Source organism: Ascaphus truei, chromosome 5 (genome assembly GCF_040206685.1).
Source record: "Ascaphus truei isolate aAscTru1 chromosome 5, aAscTru1.hap1, whole genome shotgun sequence".
NCBI lineage: Eukaryota > Metazoa > Chordata > Amphibia > Anura > Ascaphidae > Ascaphus > Ascaphus truei.
The window spans coordinates 1,330,143-1,347,648 of NC_134487.1; the positions used below are offsets into that span (position 1 = coordinate 1,330,143).

The 17,506-nt window shown below is 49.3% G+C and overlaps 1 protein-coding gene across 1 annotated transcript in view; it reads left to right on the forward strand.

Moving 5' to 3' along the window:
- The window catches only part of LOC142494329 (uncharacterized), a 194,946-nt gene that overhangs the window by 81,947 nt on the left and 95,493 nt on the right, over positions 1-17,506 (forward strand). The window contains exons 6-7 of the mRNA XM_075598888.1: positions 4,040-4,094; positions 5,843-5,874. Coding sequence (XP_075455003.1) covers positions 4,040-4,094; positions 5,843-5,874 — 87 coding nt within the window. The remainder of the gene's footprint in view (positions 1-4,039; positions 4,095-5,842; positions 5,875-17,506) is intronic.

The window sequence follows — 17,506 nt, forward strand, 5'->3', positions numbered from 1 at the left end:
GACAGTTATAGGGGGGGGGGTCCCTGTAATAGAGGAGAGATAGGTACAGGACAGTTACAAGGGGAGGGGACCCTGTAATAGAGGAGAGATAGGTACAGGACAGTTATAGGGGGAGGGGTCCCTGTAATAGAGAGAGATAGGTACAGGACAGTTATAGGGGGAGGGGTCCCTGTAATAGAGGAGTGATCGGTACAGGACAGTTATAGGGGGAGGGTCCCTGTAATAGAGGAGAGATAGGTACAGGACAGTTATAGGGGGAGGGGTCCCTGTAATAGAGGAGAGATAGGTACAGGACAGTTATAGGGGGAGGGGTCCCTGTAATAGAGGAGAGATAGGTACAGGACAGTTATAGGGGGAGGGTCCCTGTAATAGAGGAGAGATAGGCACAGGACAGTTATAGGGGAGGGGCCCCTGTAATAGAGGAGAGATTGGTACAGGACAGATATAGGGGGAGAGGTCCCTGTAATAGAGGAGAGATAGGTACTGGACAGATATAGGGGGAGGGGTCCTGTAATAGAGGAGAGATAGGTACAGGACAGTTATAAGGGGAGGGGTCCCTGTAATAGGGGAGAGATAGGTACAGGACAGTTATAAGGGGAGGGGTCCCTGTAATAGGGGAGAGATAGGTACAGGACAGTTATAGGGGGAGGGGTCCCTGTAATAGAGGAGGGATAGGTACAGGTCAGTTATAGGGGGAGGTGTCCCTGTAATAGAGGAGAGATAGGTACAGGACAGTTATAGGGGGAGGGTCCCTGTAATAGAGGAGAGATAGGTACAGGACAGTTATAGGGGGAGGAGTCCCTGTAATAGAGGAGAGATAGGTACAGGACAGTTATAGGGGGAGGGGTCCCTGTAATAGAGGAGAGATAGGTACAGGACAGATATAGGGGGAGGGGTCCTGTAATAGAGGAGAGATAGGTACAGGACAGTTATAAGGGGAGGGGTCCCTGTAATAGGGGAGAGATAGGTACAGGACAGTTATAGGGGGAGGGGTCCCTGTAATAGAGGAGAGATAGGTACTGGACAGATATAGGGGGAGGGGTCCTGTAATAGAGGAGAGATAGGTACAGGACAGTTATAAGGGGAGGGGTCCCTGTAATAGGGGAGAGATAGGTACAGGACAGTTATAGGGGGAGGGGTCCCTGTAATAGAGGAGGGATAGGTACAGGTCAGTTATAGGGGGAGGTGTCCCTGTAATAGAGGAGAGATAGGTACAGGACAGTTATAGGGGGAGGGTCCCTGTAATAGAGGAGAGATAGGTACAGGACAGTTATAGGGGGAGGAGTCCCTGTAATAGAGGAGAGATAGGTACAGGACAGTTATAGGGGGAGGGGTCCCTGTAATAGAGGAGAGATAGGTACAGGACAGTTATAGCGGGAGGGGTCCCTGTAATAGAGGAGGGGTAGGTACAGGGCAGTTATAGGGGGAGGGGTCCCTGTAATAGAGGAGAGATAGGTACAGGATAGTTATAGGGGGAGGGGTCCCTGTAATAGAGGAGGGATAGGTACAGGACAGTTATAAGGGGAGGGTCCCTGTAATAGAGGAGAGATAGGTACAGGACAGTTATAGGGGGAGGGTCCTGTAATAGAGGAGAGATTGGTACAGGACAGATATAGGGGGAGGGTCCCTGTAATAGAGGAGAGATAGGTACAGGACAGTTATAGGGGGAGGGGTCCCTGTAATAGAGGAGAGATAGGTACAGGACAGTTATAGGGGGAGGGGTCCCTGTAATAGGGGAGAGATAGGTTCAGGACAGTTATAGGGGGAGGAGTCCCTGTAATAGAGGAGAGATAGGTACAGGACAGTTATAGGGGGAGGGGTCCCTGTAATAGAGGAGAGATAGGTACAGGACAGTTATAGGGGGTGGGGTCCCTGTAATAGGGGAGAGATAGGTTCAGGACAGTTATAAGGGGAGGGTCCCTGTAATAGAGGAGAGATAGGTACAGGACAGTTATAGGGGGAGGGTCCTGTAATAGAGGAGAGATTGGTACAGGACAGATATAGGGGGAGGGTCCCTGTAATAGAGGAGAGATAGGTACAGGACAGTTATAGGGGGGGGGTCTGTAATAGAGAAGAGATAGGTACAGTACAGTTATAGGGGGAGGGGTCCCTGTAATAGAGGAGTGATAGGTACAGGACAGTTATAGGGGGAGGGGTCCCTGTAATAGAGGAGAGATGGGTACAGGACAGTTATAGGGAGGGGTCCCTATAATAGAGGAGTGATAGGTACAGGACAGTTATAGGGGGAGCGGTCCCTGTAATAGAGGAGAGATAGGTACAGGACAGTTATAGGGGGAGGGGTCCCTGTAATAGAGGAGAGATAGGTACAGGACAGTTATAGGGGGGGGGGTCCCTGTAATAGAGGAGAGATAGGTACAGGACAGTTACAAGGGGAGGGGACCCTGTAATAGAGGAGAGATAGGTACAGGACAGTTATAGGGGGAGGGGTCCCTGTAATAGAGAGAGATAGGTACAGGACAGTTATAGGGGGAGGGGTCCCTGTAATAGAGGAGTGATCGGTACAGGACAGTTATAGGGGGAGGGTCCCTGTAATAGAGGAGAGATAGGTACAGGACAGTTATAGGGGGAGGGGTCCCTGTAATAGAGGAGAGATAGGTACAGGACAGTTATAGGGGGAGGGTCCCTGTAATAGAGGAGAGATAGGCACAGGACAGTTATAGGGGAGGGGCCCCTGTAATAGAGGAGAGATTGGTACAGGACAGATATAGGGGGAGAGGTCCCTGTAATAGAGGAGAGATAGGTACAGGACAGTTATAGGGGGAGGGGTCCTGTAATAGAGGAGAGATAGGTACAGGACAGTTATAGGGGGAGGGGTCCCTGTAATAGAGGAGAGATAGGTACAGGACAGTTATAGGGGGAGGGGTCCCTGTAATAGGGGAGAGATAGGCTCAGGACAGTTATAGGGGGAGGAGTCCCTGTAATAGAGGAGAGATAGGTACAGGACAGTTATAGGGGAGGGGTCCCTGTAATAGAGGAGAGATAGGTACAGGACAGTTATAGGGGGAGGGGTCCTGTAATAGAGGAGAGATAGGTACAGGACAGTTATAGGGGGAGGGGCCCTGTAATAGAGGAGAGATAGGTACAGGACAGTTATAGGGGGAGGGGTCCCTGTAATAGAGGAGAGATAGGTACAGGACAGTTATAGGGGGTGGGGTCCCTGTAATAGGGGAGAGATAGGTTCAGGACAGTTATAAGGGGAGGGTCCCTGTAATAGAGGAGAGATAGGTACAGGACTGTTATAGGGGGGGTCCCTGTAATAGAGGAGAGATAGGTACAGGACAGTTATAGGGGGAGGGGTCCTGTAATAGAGGAGAGATTGGTACAGGACAGTTATAGGGGGAGGGTCCCTGTAATAGAGGAGAGATAGGTACAGGACAGTTATAGGGGGAGGGTCCCTGTAATAGAGGAGAGATAGGTACAGGACAGTTATAGGGGGAGGAGTCCCTGTAATAGAGGAGAGATAGGCACAGGACAGTTATAGGAGGTGGGGTCCCTGTAATAGAGGAGAGATAGGTACAGGACAGTTATAGGGGGAGGGGTCCCTGTAATAGAGGAGAGATAGGTACAGGACAGTTATAGGGGGAGGGTCCCTGTAATAGAGGAGAGATAGGTACAGGACAGTTATAGGGGGAGGAGTCCCTGTAATAGAGGAGAGATAGGTACAGGACAGTTATAGGGGGAGGGTCCTGTAATAGAGGAGAGATAGGTACAGGACAGTTATAGGGGAGGGTCCCTGTAATAGAGGAGAGATAGGTACAGGACAGATATAGGGGGAGGGTCCCTGTAATAGAGGAGTGATAGGTACAGGACAGTTATATAGTAGGTGTAGGATGATTAGAGTATGTATATGTGTGTCACTTTCTCCCCCTCTGTCACTCTGTGTGCGTGTGTCCCTCTGTGTGTGTGTGTGTGTGTGTGTGTGTCCCTCTGTGTGTGTGTGTGTGTGTCCCTCTGTTTGAGTGTGTGTCCCTCTGTGTGTCCCTCTGTGTCACTCTGTATTGCTCTGTTTCTCCTGCAGTCGGCCGTTGGATTTGAGTATAAGGCTCAGTTACAGCAGCATTCCTCCCAGCAAGGTAAGTGCAGGACCCCACTCTGACTCTCACTCACTCCCATCACCTGCCACTCACTCTATCAATTTCCTAACTCTCACTCACACTATCCATCACCTGAAACCCACTCACTATCTGTCACCCACTCGCTCCCATCACCTAACACCCACTCACTATCTGTCACCTACTCAATATAATCACCTAACACCCACTCACTCTCATCACCTGACACCCACTCACTATCTCACCCACTCGCTCCCATCACCTAACACCCACTCACTATCTGTCACCTACTCAATATAATCACCTAACACCCACACGCTCCCATCACCTAACACCCACTCACTATCTGTCACCTACTCATTATAATCACCTAACACCCACTCGCTCCCATCACGTAACACCCACTCACTCTCATCACCTGACACCCACTCGTTATCATGTCATCTTGCTTCCACTCATTATCCCCGACTCACAACTCATTATCGTCACCTGACATTCATTATAATGTCTCTTTTTTGTCTGTCTATGTGCATGTATTTTTCTCTCTCGCCTCATGTCTGTCTCTTGTTCTCTGTCATGTCTGTCTCTTGTTCTCTGTCATGTCCGTCTCTTATTCTCTGTCATGTCTGTCTCTTGTTCTCTGTCGTGTCTGTCTCTTGTTCTCTGTCATGTCTATCTCTTGTTCTCTGTCATCTCTGTCTCTTGTTCTCTGTCATGTCTGTCTCTTGTTCTCTGTCATGTCTGTCTCTTGTTCTCTGTCATGTCTGTCTCTTGTTCTCTGTCATCTCTGTCTCTTGTTCTCTGTCATCTCTGTCTCTTGTTCTTTGTCATGTCTGTCTCTTGTTCTCTGTCATGTCTGTCTCTTGTTCTCTGTCATGTCTGTCTCTTGTTCTCTGTCGTGTCTGTCTCTTGTTCTCTGTCTCTTGTTCTCTGTCGTGTCTGTCTCTTGTTCTCTGTCATGTCTGTCTCTTGTTCTCTGTCATGTCTGTCTCTTGTTCTCTGTCGTGTCTGTCTCTTGTTCTCTGTCGTGTCTGTCTCTTGTTCTCTGTCGTGTCTGTCTCTTGTTCTCTGTCGTGTCTGTCTCTTGTTCTCTGTCGTGTCTGTCTCTTGTTCTCTGTCATGTCTGTCTTCTCACATCACTCAGCGAGGGAACTTGTTCTCTGTCATGTCTGTCTTCTCACATCACTCAGCGAGGGAACAGGTAGTGAGGGACAGGGACCCGCTTCGTTAGTGCACACTCTAAAAGGTAAAGCAAGTGTCTTATAGGCCAAAAACATCACTTTAGGATATAACCATATTAGTGCTCTACCCCCACGGTGTGTGCTCCACTAGCGAGATCTTTCGCTGTGACCTCTTCCCAGTGTCTCTCCAATCTTGCTGTTGCAGCACCTGTGTGGCCCCCCTTGTGTGCCACTCACTTGTGTGCCACTCACTTGTTGAGCAGGGTTACTCTCTATTTTCTTTTACTCAATTCATTGTCAGGTCTCACAATTTGGTATTAGCCCTCATCAGCCTAATATTGCTCCTGGTTAGGCCTTAACTCTACCCATGCGGATAATCTGTATACCACTAATATGGTTATATCCTAATGTGATGTTGTTGGCCTATAAGTCCCCTTCTTTACCGTTTGGAGTGTGCACTAACAAACAGGACCCCTGTTCCCTCTCACACCTATCCCCCGCTGATCTTCAGGTGGCACCTCGAGTTTTACACTACATTCCTAGTTAGAGAAGAGTATCCCTCCTCCCCCTTCCCTGCTCAGTTCTCAGATCAATCTCAAGGATTTGGGGGTAAATTTGGGGTGCAGAAAGATAGACACCCGCTCATTATCATTACCTGACACCCTCTCATTATCATTACCCAACACCCGCTCATTATCATTACCCAACACCCGCTCGTTATCATTACCCGACACCCGCTCATTATCATTACCCGACACCCGCTCATTATCATTACCTGACACCCGCTCATTATCATTACCCGACACCCGCTCATTATCATTACCCGACGCCCACCCATTATCATTACCCCTGACACCCTCTCATTATCATTACCCAACACCCGCTCATTATCATTACCCAACACCCGCTCGTTATCATTACCCGACACCCGCTCATTATCATTACCCGACACCCGCTCATTATCATTACCTGACACCCGCTCATTATCATTACCCGACACCCGCTCATTATCATTACCCGACGCCCACCCATTATCATTACCCGACGCCCGCTCGTTATCATTACCTGACACCCTCTCATTATCATTACCCGACGCCCGCTCATTATCATTACCTGACACCCGCTCATTATCATTACCCGACACCCGCTCATTATCATTACCCGACGCCCACCCATTATCATTACCCGACGCCCGCTCGTTATCATTACCCGACACCCGCTCATTATCATTACCCGACACCCGCTCATTATCATTACCCGACACCCGCTCATTATCATTACCTGACACCCGCTCATTATCATTACCTGACACCCGCTCATTATCATTACCTGACACCCGCTCATTATCATTACCTGACACCCGCTCATTATCATTACCTGACACCCGCTCATTATCATTACCTGACACCCGCTCATTATCATTACCTGACACCCGCTCATTATCATTACCCGACACCCGCTCATTATCATTACCCGACACCCGCTCATTATCATTACCCGACGCCCGCCCATTATCATTACCCGACAGCTGCTCATTATCAACATATTACACAAACTCATTTTCCATCACCTGACATCCATTGTAATGTCTCTCTCTCCCATATCGTGTCTCTCTCTCCCATATCGTGTCTCTCTCTCCCATATCGTGTCTCTCTCTCCCATATCGTGTCTCTCTCTCCCATATCTTGTCTCTCTCTCCCATATCGTGTCTCTCTCTCCCATATCGTGTCTCTCTCTCCCATATCGTGTCTCTCTCTCCCATATCGTGTCTCTCTCTCCCATATCGTGTCTCTCTCTCCCATATCTTGTCTCTCTCTCCCATATCGTGTCTCTCTCTCCCATATCGTGTCTCTCTCTCCCATATCGTCTCTCTCTCTCCCATATCGTCTCTCTCTCTCCCATATCGTGTCTCTCTCTCCCATATCGTGTCCCTCTCTCCCATATCGTGTCTCTCTCTCTCCCATATCGTGTCTCTCTCTCTCCCATATCGTGTCTCTCTCTCCCATAGCGTGTCTCTCTCTCCCATATCGTGTCTCTCTCTCCCATATCGTGTCTCTCTCTCCCATATCTTGTCTCTCTCTCCCATATCGTGTCTCTCTCTCCCATATCGTGTCTCTCTCTCCCATATCGTCTCTCTCTCTCCCATATCGTCTCTCTCTCTCCCATATTGTGTCTCTCTCTCCCATATCGTGTCTCTCTCTCCCATATCGTGTCTCTCTCTCTCCCATATCGTGTCTCTCTCTCCCATATCGTGTCTCTCTCTCCCATATCGTGTCTCTTTCTCTCATATCGTGTCTCTCTCTCCCATATCGTGTCTCTCTCTCCCATATCGTGTCTCTCTCTCCCATATCGTGTCTCTCTCTCTCTCCCATATCGTGTCTCTCTCTCCCATATCGTGTCTCTCTCTCCCATATCGTGTCTCTCTCTCCCATATCGTGTCTCTCTCTCCCATATCGTATCTCTCTCTCCCATATCGTGTCTCTCTCTCTCCCATATCGTGTCTCTCTCTCCCATATCGTGTCTCTCTCTCCCATATCGTGTCTCTCTCCCATATCGTGTCTCTCTCTCTCCCATATCGTGTCTCTCTCTCCCATATCGTGTCTCTCTCTCCCATATCGTGTCTCTCTCTCCCATATCGTGTCTCTCTCTCTCCCATATCGTGTCTCTCTCTCCCATATCGTGTCTCTCTCCCATATCGTGTCTCTCTCCCATATCGTGTCTCTCTCTCTCCCATATCGTGTCTCTCTCTCCTATATCGTGTCTCTCTCTCCCATATCGTGTCTCTCTCTCCCATATCGTGTCTCTCTCTCCCATATCGTGTCTCTCTCTCCCATATCGTGTCTCTCTCTCCCATATCGTGTCTCTCTCTCCCATATCGTGTCTCTCTCTCCCATATCGTGTCTCTCTCTCCCATATCGTGTCTCTCTCCCATATCGTGTCTCTCTCTCTCCCATATCGTGTCTCTCTCTCCCATATCGTGTCTCTCTCTCCCATATCGTGTCTCTCTCCCATATCGTGTCTCTCTCTCCCATATCGTGTCTCTCTGTCTCCCATATCGTGTCTCTCTGTCTCCCATATCGTGTCTCTCTCTCTCCCATATCGTGTCTCTCTCTCACATATCGTGTCTCTCTCTCCCATATCGTGTCTCTCTCTCCCATATCGTGTCTCTCTCTCCCATATCGTGTCTCTCTCTCCCATATCGTGTCTCTCTCTCCCATATCGTGTCTCTCTCTCCCATATCGTGTCTCTCTCTCCCATATCGTGTCTCTCTCTCCCATATCGTATCTCTCTCTCCCATATCGTGTCTCTCTCTCTCCCATATCGTGTCTCTCTCTCCCATATCGTATCTCTCTCTCCCATATCGTGTCTCTCTCTCTCCCATATCGTGTCTCTCTCTCCCATATCGTGTCTCTCTCTCCCATATCGTGTCTCTCTCTCTCCCATATCGTGTCTCTCTCTCCCATATCGTGTCTCTCTCTCCCATATCGTGTCTCTCTCCCATATCGTGTCTCTCTCTCCCATATCGTGTCTCTCTCTCTCCCATATCGTGTCTCTCTCTCTCCCATATCGTGTCTCTCTCTCCCATATCGTGTCTCTCTCTCCCATATCGTGTCTCTCTCTCCCATATCGTGTCTCTCTCTCCCATATCGTGACTCTCTCTCCCATATCGTGTCTCTCTCTCCCATATCATGTCTCTCTCTCTCCCATATCGTGTCTCTCTCTCCCATATCGTGTCTCTCTCTCCCATATCGTGTCTCTCTCTCTCATATCGTGTCTCTCTCTCTCTCCCATATCGTGTCTCTCTCTCCCATATCGTGTCTCTCTCTCCCATATCGTGTCTCTCTCTCCCATATCGTGTCTCTCTCTCTCCCATATCGTGTCTCTCTCTCCCATATCGTGTCTCTCTCTCCCATATCGTGTCTCTCTCTCCCATATCGTGACTCTCTCTCCCATATCGTGACTCTCTCTCCCATATCGTGTCTCTCTCTCCCATATCGTGTCTCTCTCTCTCCCATATCGTGTCTCTCTCTCCCATATCGTGTCTCTCTCACCCATATCGTGTCTCTCTCTCCCATATCGTGTCTCTCTCTCCCATATCGTGTCTCTCTCTCCCATATCGTGTCTCTCTCTCCCATATCGTGTCTCTCTCTCCCATATCGTGTCTCTCTCTCCCATATCGTGTCTCTCTCCCATATCGTGTCTCTCTCCCATATCGTGTCTCTCTCTCTCCCATATCGTGTCTCTCTCTCCCATATCGTGTCTCTCTCTCCCATATCGTGTCTCTCTCCCATATCGTGTCTCTCTCTCTCCCATATCGTGTCTCTCTCTCCCATATCGTGTCTCTCTCTCCCATATCGTGTCTCTCTCCCATATCGTGTCTCTCTCTCCCATATCGTGTCTCTCTCTCTCCCATATCGTGTCTCTCTCTCTCCCATATCGTGTCTCTCTCTCCCATATCGTGTCTCTCTCTCCCATATCGTGTCTCTCTCTCCCATATCGTGTCTCTCTCTCCCATATCGTGTCTCTCTCTCCCATATCGTGTCTCTCTCTCTCCCATATTGTGTCTCTCTCTCCCATATCGTGTCTCTCTCTCTCCCATATCGTGTCTCTCTCTCCCATATCGTGTCTCTCTCTCCCATATCGTGTCTCTCTCTCCCATATCGTGTCTCTCTCTCCCATATCGTGTCTCTCTCTCCCATATCGTGTCTCTCTCTCCCATATCGTGTCTTTCTCTCTCTCCCATATCGTGTCTCTCTCTCCCATATCGTGTCTCTCTCTCCCATATCGTGTCTCTCTCTCCCATATCGTCTCTCTCTCTCCCATAGCGTGTCTCTCTCTCTCCCATATCGTGTCTCTTTCTCTCATATCGTGTCTCTCTCTCCCATATCGTGTCTCTCTTTCCCATATCGTGTCTCTCTCTCCCATATCGTGTCTCTCTCTCCCATATCGTGTCTCTCTCTCCCATATCGTGTCTCTCTCTCCCATATCGTGTCTCTCTCTCCCATATCGTGTCTCTCTCTCCCATATCGTGTCTCTCTCTCTCCCATATCGTGTCTCTCTCTCCCATATCGTGTCTCTCTCTCCCATATCGTGTCTCTCTCTCCCATATCGTGTCTCTCTCTCCCATATCGTGTCTCTCTCTCCCATATCGTGTCTCTCTCTCCCATATCGTGTCTCTCTCTCCCATATCGTGTCTCTCTCTCCCATATCGTGTCTCTCTCTCCCATATCGTGTCTCTCTCTCCCATATCGTGTCTCTCTCTCCCATATCGTGTCTCTCTCTCTCCATATCGTGTCTCTCTCTCTCATATCGTGTCTCTCTCTCTCTCCCATATCGTGTCTCTCTCTCTCTCCCATATCGTGTCTCTCTCTCTCATATCGTGTCTCTCTCTCTCTCCCATATCGTGTCTCTCTCTCCCATATCGTGTCTCTCTCTCTCATATCGTGTCTCTCTCTCTCTCCCATATCGTGTCTCTCTCTCCCATATCGTGTCTCTCTCTCTCATATCGTGTCTCTCTCTCTCTCTCTCCCATATCGTGTCTCTCTCTCTCATATCGTGTCTCTCTCTCTCCCATATCGTGTCTTTCTCTCCCATATCGTGTCTCTCCCATATCGTGTCTCTCTCTCCCATATCGTGTCTCTCTCTCCCATATCGTGTCTCTCTCTCTCCCATATCGTGTCTCTCTCTCTCCCATATCGTGTCTTTCTCTCTCTCCCATATCGTGTCTTTCTCTCTCTCCCATATCGTGTCTCTCTCTCCCATATCGTGTCTCTCTCACCCATATCGTGTCTCTCTCTCCCATATCGTGTCTCTCTCTCCCATATCGTGTCTCTCTCTCCCATATCGTGTCTCTCTCTCCCATATCGTGTCTCTCTCTCTCCCATATCGTGTCTCTCTCTCCCATATCGTGTCTCTCTCTCCCATATCGTGTCTCTCTCTCTCCCATATCGTGTCTCTCTCTCCCATATCGTGTCTCTCTCTCCCATATCGTGTCTCTCTCTCTCCCATATCGTGTCTCTCTCTCTCCCATATCGTGTCTTTCTCTCTCTCCCATATCGTGTCTCTCTCTCCCATATCGTGTCTCTCTCTCCCATATCGTGTCTCTCTCTCTCATATCGTGTCTCTCTCTCTCCCATATCGTGTCTCTCTCTCTCCCATATCGTGTCTCTCTCTCCCATATCGTGTCTCTCTCTCTCCCATATCGTGTCTCTCTCTCCCATATCGTGTCTCTCTCTCCCATATCGTGTCTCTCTCTCCCATATCGTGTCTCTCTCTCCCATATCGTGTCTCTCTCTCCCATATCGTGTCTCTCTCTCCCATATCTTGTCTCTCTCTCCCATATCGTGTCTCTCTCTCCCATATCGTGTCTCTCTCTCCCATATCGTGTCTCTCTCTCCCATATCGTGTCTCTCTCTCCCATATCGTGTCTCTCTCTCCCATATCGTGTCTCTCTCTCCCATATCGTGTCTCTCTCTCCCATATCGTGTCTCTCTCTCCCATATCGTCTCTCTCTCTCCCATAGCGTGTCTCTCTCTCTCCCATATCGTGTCTCTTTCTCTCATATCGTGTCTCTCTCTCCCATATCGTGTCTCTCTTTCCCATATCGTGTCTCTCTCTCCCATTTCGTGTCTCTCTCTCCCATATCGTGTCTCTCTCTCCCATATCGTGTCTCTCTCTCCCATATCGTGTCTGTCTCCCATATCGTGTCTCTCTCCCATATCGTGTCTCTCTCTCCCATATCGTGTCTCTCTCTCCCATATCGTGTCTCTCTCTCCCATATCGTGTCTCTCTCTCTCCCATATCGTGTCTCTCTCTCCCATATCGTGTCTCTCTCTCCCATATCGTGTCTCTCTCTCTCCCATATCGTGTCTCTCTCTCTCCCATATCGTGTCTTTCTCTCTCTCCCATATCGTGTCTCTCTCTCCCATATCGTGTCTCTCTCTCCCATATCGTGTCTCTCTCTCTCATATCGTGTCTCTCTCTCTCCCATATCGTGTCTCTCTCTCTCCCATATCGTGTCTCTCTCTCCCATATCGTGTCTCTCTCTCCCCATATCGTGTCTCTCTCTCCCATATCGTGTCTCTCTCTCCCATATCGTGTCTCTCTCTCTCATATCGTGTCTCTCTCTCTCCCATATCGTGTCTCTCTCTCTCCCATATTGTGTCTCTCTCTCCCATATCGTGTCTCTCTCCATATCGTCTCTCTCTCTCCCATATCGTGTCTCTCTCTCCCATATCGTGTCTCTCTCACCCATATCGTGTCTCTCTCTCCATATCGTGTCTCTCTCACCCATATCGTGTCTCTCTCTCCCATATCGTGTCTCTCTCTCCATATCGTGTCTCTCTCTCCCATATCGTGTCTCTCTCTCCCATATCGTGTCTCTCTCTCCCATATCGTGTCTCTCTCTCCCATATCGTGTCTCTCTCTCCCATATCGTGTCTCTCTCTCCCATATCGTGTCTCTCTCTCCCATATCGTGTCTCTCTCCCATATCGTGTCTCTCTCTCTCCATATCGTGTCTCTCTCTCCCATATCGTGTCTCTCTCTCCCATATCGTGTCTCTCTCCCATATCGTGTCTCTCTCTCCCATATCGTGTCTCTCTGTCTCCCATATCGTGTCTCTCTCTCTCCCATATCGTGTCTCTCTCTCCCATATCGTGTCTCTCTCTCACATATCGTGTCTCTCTCTCCCATATCGTGTCTCTCTCTCCCATATCGTGTCTCTCTCTCCCATATCGTGTCTCTCTCTCCCATATCGTGTCTCTCTCTCCCATATCGTGTCTCTCTCTCCCATATCGTGTCTCTCTCTCCCATATCGTGTCTCTCTCTCCCATATCGTATCTCTCTCTCCCATATCGTGTCTCTCTCTCTCCCATATCGTGTCTCTCTCTCCCATATCGTATCTCTCTCTCCCATATCGTGTCTCTCTCTCTCCCATATCGTGTCTCTCTCTCCCATATCGTGTCTCTCTCTCCCATATCGTGTCTCTCTCTCTCCCATATCGTGTCTCTCTCTCCCATATCGTGTCTCTCTCTCCCATATCGTGTCTCTCTCCCATATCGTGTCTCTCTCTCCCATATCGTGTCTCTTTCTCTCATATCGTGTCTCTCTCTCCCATATCGTGTCTCTCTCTCCCATATCGTGTCTCTCTCCCATATCGTGTCTCTCTCTCCCATATCGTGTCTCTCTCTCTCATATCGTGTCTCTCTCTCCCATATCGTGTCTCTCTCTCCCATATCGTGTCTCTCTCTCCCATATCGTGTCTCTCTCTCCCATATCGTGTCTCTCTCTCCCATATCGTGTCTCTCTCTCCCATATCGTGTCTCTCTCTCCCATATCGTGTCTCTCTCTCTCCCATATCGTGTCTCTCTCTCCCATATCGTGTCTCTCTCTCCCATATCGTGTCTCTCTCTCCCATATCGTGTCTCTCTCTCCCATATCGTGTCTCTCTCTCCCATATCGTGTCTCTCTCTCCCATATCGTGTCTCTCTCTCCCATATCGTGTCTCTCTCTCCCATATCGTGTCTCTCTCTCCCATATCGTGTCTCTCTCTCCCATATCGTGTCTCTCTCTCCCATATCGTGTCTCTCTCTCCATATCGTGTCTCTCTCTCTCCCATATCGTGTCTCTCTCTCTCATATCGTGTCTCTCTCTCTCTCCCATATCGTGTCTCTCTCTCTCATATCGTGTCTCTCTCTCTCTCCCATATCGTGTCTCTCTCTCCCATATCGTGTCTCTCTCTCTCCATATCGTGTCTCTCTCTCTCTCCCATATCGTGTCTCTCTCTCCCATATCGTGTCTCTCTCTCTCATATCGTGTCTCTCTCTCTCTCTCTCCCATATCGTGTCTCTCTCTCTCCATATCGTGTCTCTCTCTCTCCCATATCGTGTCTCTCTCTCCCATATCGTGTCTCTCTCTCCATATCGTGTCTCTCTCTCCCATATCGTGTCTCTCTCTCCCATATCGTGTCTCTCTCTCTCCCATATCGTGTCTCTCTCTCTCCCATATCGTGTCTTCTCTCTCTCCCATATCGTGTCTTCTCTCTCTCCATATCGTGTCTCTCTCTCCCATATCGTGTCTCTCTCTCCCATATCGTGTCTCTCTCTCCCATATCGTGTCTCTCTCTCCCATATCGTGTCTCTCTCTCCCATATCGTGTCTCTCTCTCCCATATCGTGTCTCTCTCTCTCCATATCGTGTCTCTCTCTCCCATATCGTGTCTCTCTCTCCCATATCGTGTCTCTCTCTCTCCCATATCGTGTCTCTCTCTCCCATATCGTGTCTCTCTCTCCCATATCGTGTCTCTCTCTCTCCCATATCGTGTCTCTCTCTCTCCCATATCGTGTCTCTCTCTCTCCCCATATCGTGTCTCTCTCTCCCATATCGTGTCTCTCTCTCCCATATCGTGTCTCTCTCTCTCATATCGTGTCTCTCTCTCTCCCATATCGTGTCTCTCTCTCTCCCATATCGTGTCTCTCTCTCCCATATCGTGTCTCTCTCTCTCCCATATCGTGTCTCTCTCTCCCATATCGTGTCTCTCTCTCCCATATCGTGTCTCTCTCTCTCATATCGTGTCTCTCTCTCCCATATCGTGTCTCTCTCTCCCATATCGTGTCTCTCTCTCCCATATCGTGTCTCTCTCTCCCATATCGTGTCTCTCTCTCCCATATCGTGTCTCTCTCTCCCATATCGTGTCTCTCTCTCCCATATCGTGTCTCTCTCTCCCATATCGTGTCTCTCTCTCCCATATCGTGTCTCTCTCTCCCATATCGTGTCTCTCTCTCCCATATCGTGTCTCTCTCTCCCATATCGTGTCTCTCTCTCCCATATCGTGTCTCTCTCTCTCCCATATCGTGTCTCTCTCTCTCATATCGTGTCTCTCTCTCCCATATCGTGTCTCTCTCTCTCCCATATCGTGTCTCTCTCTCCCATATCGTGTCTCTCTCTCCCATATCGTGTCTCTCTCTCTCCCATATCGTGTCTCTCTCTCCCATATCGTGTCTCTCTCTCCCATATCGTGTCTCTCTCCCATATCGTGTCTCTCTCTCCCATATCGTGTCTCTCTCTCTCCCATATCGTGTCTCTCTCTCTCCATATCGTGTCTCTCTCTCCCATATCGTGTCTCTCTCTCCCATATCGTGTCTCTCTCTCCCATATCGTGTCTCTCTCTCCCATATCGTGTCTCTCTCTCTCCATATCGTGTCTCTCTCTCCCATATCGTGTCTCTCTCTCCCATATCGTGTCTCTCTCTCTCCCATATCGTGTCTCTCTCTCTCCCATATCGTGTCTTTCTCTCTCTCCCATATCGTGTCTCTCTCTCCCATATCGTGTCTCTCTCTCCCATATCGTGTCTCTCTCTCCCATATCGTGTCTCTCTCTCTCCCATATCGTGTCTCTCTCTCTCCCATATCGTGTCTCTCTCTCCCATATCGTGTCTCTCTCTCCCATATCGTGTCTCTCTCTCCCATATCGTGTCTCTCTCTCCCATATCGTGTCTCTCTCTCCCATATCGTGTCTCTCTCTCTCCCATATCGTGTCTCTCTCTCCCATATCGTGTCTCTCTCTCCCATATCGTGTCTCTCTCTCCATATCGTGTCTCTCTCTCCCATATCGTGTCTCTCTCTCCCATATCGTGTCTCTCTCTCCCATATCGTGTCTCTCTCTCCCATATCGTGTCTCTCTCTCCCATATCGTGTCTCTCTCTCCCATATCGTGTCTCTCTCTCCCATATCGTGTCTCTCTCTCCCATATCGTGTCTCTCTCTCCCATATCGTGTCTCTCTCTCCCATATCGTGTCTCTCTCTCCCATATCGTGTCTCTCTCTCCCATATCGTGTCTCTCTCTCCCATATCGTGTCTCTCTCTCCCATATCGTGTCTCTCTCTCCATATCGTGTCTCTCTCTCTCCCATATCGTGTCTCTCTCTCCCATATCGTGTCTCTCTCTCCCATATCGTGTCTCTCTCTCCATATCGTGTCTCTCTCTCCCATATCGTGTCTCTCTCTCTCCCATATCGTGTCTCTCTCTCTCCCATATCGTGTCTCTCTCTCCCATATCGTGTCTCTCTCTCACATATCGTGTCTCTCTCTCCCCATATCGTGTCTCTCTCTCCCATATCGTGTCTCTCGTCTCTCCCATATCGTGTCTCTCTCTCTCCCATATCGTGTCTCTCTCAGGTCTCTCCATATCGTGTCTCTCTCTCCCATATCGTGTCTCTCTCTCCCATATCGTGTCTCTCTCTCCCATATCGTGTCTCTCTCTCTCCCATATCGTGTCTCTCTCTCCATATCGTGTCTCTCTCTCCCATATCGTGTCTCTCTCTCCCATATCGTGTCTCTCTCTCCATATCGTGTCTCTCTCTCCATATCGTGTCTCTCTCTCCCATATCGTGTCTCTCTCTCCATATCGTGTCTCTCTCTTCCCATATCGTGTCTCTCTCTCTCCATATCGTGTCTCTCTCTCCCATATCGTGTCTCTCTCTCTCCCATATCGTGTCTCTCTCTCTCCCATATCGTGTCTCTCTCTCCCATATCGTGTCTCTCTCTCCCATATCGTGTCTCTCTCTCCCATATCGTGTCTCTCTCTCCCATATCGTGTCTCTCTCTCCCATATCGTGTCTCTCTCTCCCATATCGTGTCTCTCTCTCTCCCATATCGTGTCTCTCTCTCCCATATCGTGTCCTCTCTCTCCCATATCGTGTCTCTCTCTTCTCCATATCGTGTCTCTCTCTCCCATATCGTGTCTCTCTCTCCCATATCGTGTCTCTCTCTCCCATATCGTGTCTCTCTCTCCCATATCGTGTCTCTCTCTCCCATATCGTGTCTCTCTCTCTCCCATATCGTGTCTCTCTCTCTCCCATATCGTGTCTCTCTCTCTCCATATCGTGTCTCTTCTCTCTCCATATCGTGTCCTTCTCTCTCCCATATCGTGTCTCTCTCTCCCATATCGTGTCTCTCTCGTCTCCATATCGTGTCTCTCTCTCCCATATCGTGTCTCTCTCTCATCTGTCTCTCTCTCCATATCGTGTCTCTCTCTCCATATCGTGTCTCTCTTCTCTCCATATCGTGTCTCTCTCTCTCCCATATAGTGTTCTCTCTCTCTCCATATCGAGTCTCTCTCTCCCATATCGTGTCTTTCTCTCTCTCCATATCGTGTCTCTCTCTCCCCATATCGTGTCTCTCTCTCCCATATCGTGTCTCTCTCTCCATATCGTCTCTCTCTCTCCCATAGCGTGTCTCTCTCTCCCATATCGTA